Here is a 5,533-nt window from a genome sequence, read left to right as displayed (position 1 = left end):
ATATTATATTATATTATATTCAACAGGATCAGTAGCAGGGCTCAGGGTTTTACTCTTATTTGTGTTTATTAATAACTAATTCTGGCCTTTAAAAGCTGATGGAAAAAAAAATTTGTTCTGATTAAATAAGTGCATGGATATTTTCTGTCAGTCAACATTCATGATTATTGTCATTAATGATGTTTTATCTCTTCTACTTCAAATAATCACAGATAAATCAGATGTTTTCACTGTATTTATTTTCCATGATGACACTAAATCACACACTGTTTTCCTGTTATATTATTTGTATTTACAAAACTACTTTCATCTGAACAATATCCCTAAAGTTAGAAACATTTTGTCTACCAATGATGCAGAAAACAGGTCAGTTTATCAYGCCTGGACTGGATCCATTAAAACTTTAATTTAAATTTTAAGAAGTATTCAGTTGATCCAAAATGCTGCTGATGGAGTTCTAAAGGAGATATCGTATTTCTCCACTTTTACAGTGGGGTGAAAGTTTGAGCAGCCTTGTTAATTTTCCTGATTTACCTTTTATAAATCATTGATTGTTTGGATAAAAAAAACTGTTAAATATGTCATATAGGGGACAAACACAGTGATATTTGAGAAGTGAAATGAAGTTTAAATGATTTACAGAAAGTGTGCAATAATTGGTTAAACAAAATTAGGCAGGTGCATAAATTTGGGCACAAAAAACAACCTTAAGTCAATATTTAGTAGATCCTCCTTTCGTATAAATAACAGCCTCTAAACCAGGGGTGTCAAACTCATTTTCACCGAGGGCCACATAAGTGTTATGGTGGCCCTCGAAGTGCCACTTGTAATGAACGTTGATGTTTCATGTTTAACTTTTGACTAAACAGAGTTTTAACACGTCCTCTTTTAAACACTGGTAAGAGCTAAGTGTATGACTGACTAAATCTGAAATAAATACAGAATAATTATTAAAAGTAAAACAAATAAAATTTTACTCACTGATGAGTTTCTAGTGAGTAGCTGCATTATGGCAGATTTAGTGTATGGTTGATGGTGACTTTAAAGCAGCTTATTTTCAGACATTGTGCTATCCAACTAAATTGCTCAGTTACTTCAAGCCAACAGCTCAGGGACNTTTAATTGTCATCCACTATGGCTTCTGCTGCAAACACTATCAGACTTTATAGACACATTTGACAATGTTTCACAATGTTTCCTTGAAGAGTTAGGAGATCAGACAGCACCATTTGTTTTATGCATCTGAAGGCCAACATTTGTCCAGCAGGTGGCATTAATTTAATTATATTAAATGTATTATGTTGATTCACTTTCTCCATTGTTAATGTTTCCTTCACCATCTATAACCAGTGCAGCCTGGTAGATGTTAGGTTTGGGTTTTACATTATAGTTTCCCTTTAGTCTAATATTAAATCCTAATCTTATTAAATCTAAAAGTTAAAATTAAATGTTGAAGTTTACATTAAGTATTTCAGAATGAAACACAGCCTTTGCTGTTGCTGCTTGGCTCTTGTTAGAACATCATCATTTTTGCGACAATAGCGACTGCTAATGCTGTCTAAAATGTGGCTAACAAGGCTAACRCAGCTAACATTGCTAATGCTTCCCTACAAGACATCAAACTTGAAGTTGCGACTGGTRTCTGAGATCCACTTCAATCTACCRGTCCACAGTTACCATCCATATTATTGTTGAAATAAAACTTTAAATGCCGTCTTTAAGAACATTAGCAGCAGCATTAGCAGTTGTTTTTTTGTCGCAGGATGATGACATCATTCTGGTTAGCTAATCCTAACTGCTGCCAACTTGGCTGCAGCAACCATCTTGACTTAGGTTGACCCTGAAAGTCCAATAATTACTTTCAGAGTGTGGTTAAGATCTGTCCATTGGTTGGAGAAATATTTTAATGACAGACAAAAACATGATCATCCACCTTCGCCTTCCAGCAGCAGGTGATACGAAGCGTTTGAAGTCCTACCTGAAGATATTGTGGAGAGGGTGGAGCGTAAACACAGCTGTTCATGATGTAGGTACGACAGCTGATCTCCTGACCTTTGGTCTTCACAGAGAGCTCCACGGGACTGTAGGCCCCTAACCTCACATTCTCCTGACTTCACACACAGACATCAGGTTTCAGATCATGCATCAATCAAATGAAAACAATATGAAGAGCAGATGTTTACTTGTCCAGTGACTCCAGATCAGATARGTTCATCTTCCACACCACCCCCCACACCTCATCTCCTGGGCTGTGCTCGATGGTGGCCACGCCGCCGTGCCACCGCTCGTTGGCCAGGCCTTTGTGGTTTCCAAACACCAGTTTGTAGTCCTGRACGAAGACAACAAAAGACTTTACCGTGTTTATCTAACCGACTGTAGAGCAGGATACGACGGTCCTCAGGTCAGACCTTCAGCCTCGCCACGCAGTGAACCGTTGCAGAAGGATTCTTCAGCCGGAGRCGTTCCTTCAGGAGGTTACTCCCGTATGCAAAGTACAGAAAGGTGTAGTTCTTCTCCATATTCTCATCAGGTTCTTACACAAATAAACAGATCTGAGAAGGCCTGGGATTTGTGGGATTTGGTAGATAGGAACAAAGCGCTGGATGGAGCGACTGGTTAACCACCATCATGTGTTTGGAGAAGCAGCTGGTGAAGATGAGCGACCCCATACACATACACATATCCCATTCTTATGCTAATCCCCTGYACTGATACACAGCTCTATTCACACACAGTCCACAGATTACCACGGGCTTCCAGCCACAGGCCAGAGCCAAACACACACTTTACATAMAAACACACACAACAGCCCTGAACATGACCCTGAACCTGAAACATCAGGTTTCACCAGGCTTTGACCCCCATGAGGAATACTGGTCCTGACAAGGTAGGCGGTTTTTAGCAGAAAACAAAAACCAGGTCCAAACACACCAGGCACATGGTCAGGGTGGAGTCTAGGTGTTTGTGTGCATGTTTTTGTTACCTGGTGGAGATCATTTTTCACCATTTTCCTGGTACACCCAGCCTGCTGAGGAGAACTGTTCTATATGGGGACAAAAGCCYGGTCCCCWTTGGGGGATATAATGTTGGTGGGTCAGGGGTTGGTTTAGGACTAACGTGTGCATTGAGTTTAGGGTCAGGTTTGTACTGTGAGGTTAGGTTTAGGGTCAGGGGTCAGGGTTAGGCTATAGAAATGACTGGTAAATTAATGTAAGTCAGTGCAAAGTCCCCATGAGGATAGAGGAACAAACGTGTGTGTGTGTACAAACGTCATTCAGTACGTATAATTCATTTGAATATTTTTCTATTATCCTAAATAAAAGAGCAAAAATAGTTCTACTAAACATCTAATAGGGCTAAATTTTCACAGACCTCACAGAATTGATTACAGTCATTGTAACTGATTTAATTATCTGACAAGTCAACTTTATTTATATAGCACGTTTAAAACAACCAAAGTGCTTCACATATTACAAMTAACAAAAAGACAAAACAGAACACAAAGTTAAGAACAATAAAAATTATAAACATAAATCAAAAACTATAAAAGTGGAATAATATAACAATAATTTTCACATGGACACATTTACTGATATGAAGACCTGTGAACTCACATCTGTTTATGATACATTAGACTCTCCCAGCATGTGAAAAAGCCCACTAATAACAAAGGTCACACTAGATCTGGTCATTTCTAAAAATCTCAGCATTTCTAATGTTATGGTCTTTGACTGTGGCTTATCAGACCACTTTTGTGTTTTCTTTGATATGACTGCAAACATTGATATTACTGTCAAAAACGATATACTGTATCAGTGAATTTAGTCATGTATTGCTTTCTCAGGAAACTTCATTTTCTATCAACTAATACCTTACTAGATCATTTTATTTCTAAAATCACAATCATATTTGATGACATCGTTCCAGTTAGAACAGCTCCACGGGTCTTACTCCAAATAAATAAACAAATAAATAAAAGAAAAAAAAAGAGTAGCCTATGTTGAGTAGCTGAGCGTAACTGGAGAAAAACAAAACCCCAAAATTCACTATGAACTGTATAAAACGTTTCAGCAATATTACAATTTAGAGATTAAAAAGCAAGACAGTCAACAACAAACTGTCTCTGCCTCTGTGCATATGCTTCATACGYGTTAGTACAACCAATCAAATGGGTCACGCTCAGACTATACAGCTGACGTCTTCTGCTGGTGTCCATGCTGTACATGAATGACCAGCTTTCTTACCTGGAGGTGGAGGGCAAATTATATACTGACATCAAACTCCATGAAGGACAGAAGAATAAACATTTTGCCTCTCACAGAATGATCTCAGAAAGTTGTTTGGTTCATGTCTGAACTGCAGAGAAGCTCTCAGCAGCTGGGTAGTACTTTACCACCATGTTCTTTGGATTCTTCTGGAAAACCTGCAGAAAAGATCATTTGGATTGGTAAYTTAATAAAGAGCTTCTTGTTATAAAAGATTCATGATGTCAAATTATTTATTTGTGAGGGGTGTAGCTTGGTGGTCATTGTTCCGGTCTCATATCCYGAGGCTGCAGGTTCTACCAGGTTGYGTCACGAAGGTCATCCGCTTTAAAACTGTTACCAGATCTTTCATTGCAGTACACTCACTGTGGTGACACCTGCAGAAGAGAACAGCTAAAAGAACATTTCTACTTTTCATCCCATAATGAACAGTGATCAATATTATTTTATATAAASGGAATATTGATTACTCCTAAAAAGTAAAGTTTAAAAGATTGCACGCCTTATTTGTGTCAAAATGTCAAGTTTTCCATTTATTTCTATCAAAAACATTTTATTGTCAGTCCATCCATTCATCCAACCATCAATGACCCACCTATCCATCTGCATTTTAAACTTTAAATATCAAAGTAAAAGATTTAGATTTTAAACTTTAATGTGTTAAATGCGTTAAACAGGTCAGAGTTTCCCTTTCCAATATGGCGGACCTGATGACGCATATTAGCAAATGGAGACATGATTTTAACTTATTGCGCATGCGCGAAACCCATGTTGCTAAAAACAGTAGCTAAATGTTGCGCAGCTGCTATCGGATTAAGGTAAAAGAAAATAAAACGCGTATAGCCGGACCACTGGACCTTTCTAACCCGTTCCCTGACCTGAAGACGGGGAACTGGTGGTGGCCGGGCGTCGTGCGTCTCTTGCTGATGTTTTTGTTTTTTTTTTTAGTTGTTCAAGGACGCATACAGTCTTGGGGGTAAGGGTCGGAGTCTGTCCCGTCTCTCCACATTCCTGCAACAGTTTGTCTGTCAGAAGTGTAGACCAGTATCTGAAGGACGTGGGTCATGCCCAAAGATTTATTTCACTCAGTTTTGTTGAATATAAACCAGGTGATTATATCGATACTTCGTTGTTAGATCGTTGGACCTAAAGTGTCCAACAGGTGGCGCCAAAGCCCCGCGGGTCAGGTGGAGCTGCAGAAGAATTAAAACAAAGAAAAGATAAGATAAACAGGATCTATTATATTATATTATATTATATTATATTAT

At 38.3% G+C, this 5,533-nt stretch overlaps 2 protein-coding genes across 4 annotated transcripts in view; one reads left to right on the top strand and one right to left on the bottom strand.

Moving 5' to 3' along the window:
* Positions 1-2,840, bottom strand: part of ggctb (gamma-glutamylcyclotransferase b) — a 3,977-nt gene extending 1,137 nt beyond the window's left edge. Inside the window, exons 1-3 of the mRNA XM_014026973.1 lie at positions 2,409-2,840; positions 2,184-2,329; positions 1,979-2,111 (exon numbers count right to left, since the gene is read on the bottom strand). Coding sequence (XP_013882427.1) covers positions 1,979-2,111; positions 2,184-2,329; positions 2,409-2,519 — 390 coding nt within the window. The 5' untranslated portion in view covers positions 2,520-2,840. The remainder of the gene's footprint in view (positions 1-1,978; positions 2,112-2,183; positions 2,330-2,408) is intronic.
* Positions 2,841-5,067: 2,227 nt separating this feature from the next.
* tcaim (T cell activation inhibitor, mitochondrial) overlaps positions 5,068-5,533 on the top strand; it is a 10,724-nt gene continuing 10,258 nt past the window's right edge. Inside the window, exon 1 of one of the 3 annotated variants that reach the window (XM_014026972.1) lies at positions 5,068-5,241. The gene's annotated coding sequence lies outside the window, so the exon portion shown is untranslated. The remainder of the gene's footprint in view (positions 5,242-5,533) is intronic. The other 2 variants (XM_014026970.1, XM_014026971.1) reach the window with 2 other exon arrangements.

This window comes from Austrofundulus limnaeus, unplaced genomic scaffold (assembly GCF_001266775.1).
Source record: "Austrofundulus limnaeus strain Quisiro unplaced genomic scaffold, Austrofundulus_limnaeus-1.0 Scaffold605, whole genome shotgun sequence".
Lineage (NCBI taxonomy): Eukaryota > Metazoa > Chordata > Actinopteri > Cyprinodontiformes > Rivulidae > Austrofundulus > Austrofundulus limnaeus.
Note: the sequence above shows the minus strand (reverse complement) of the source record. Positions and strands in the feature narration are given on the sequence as shown.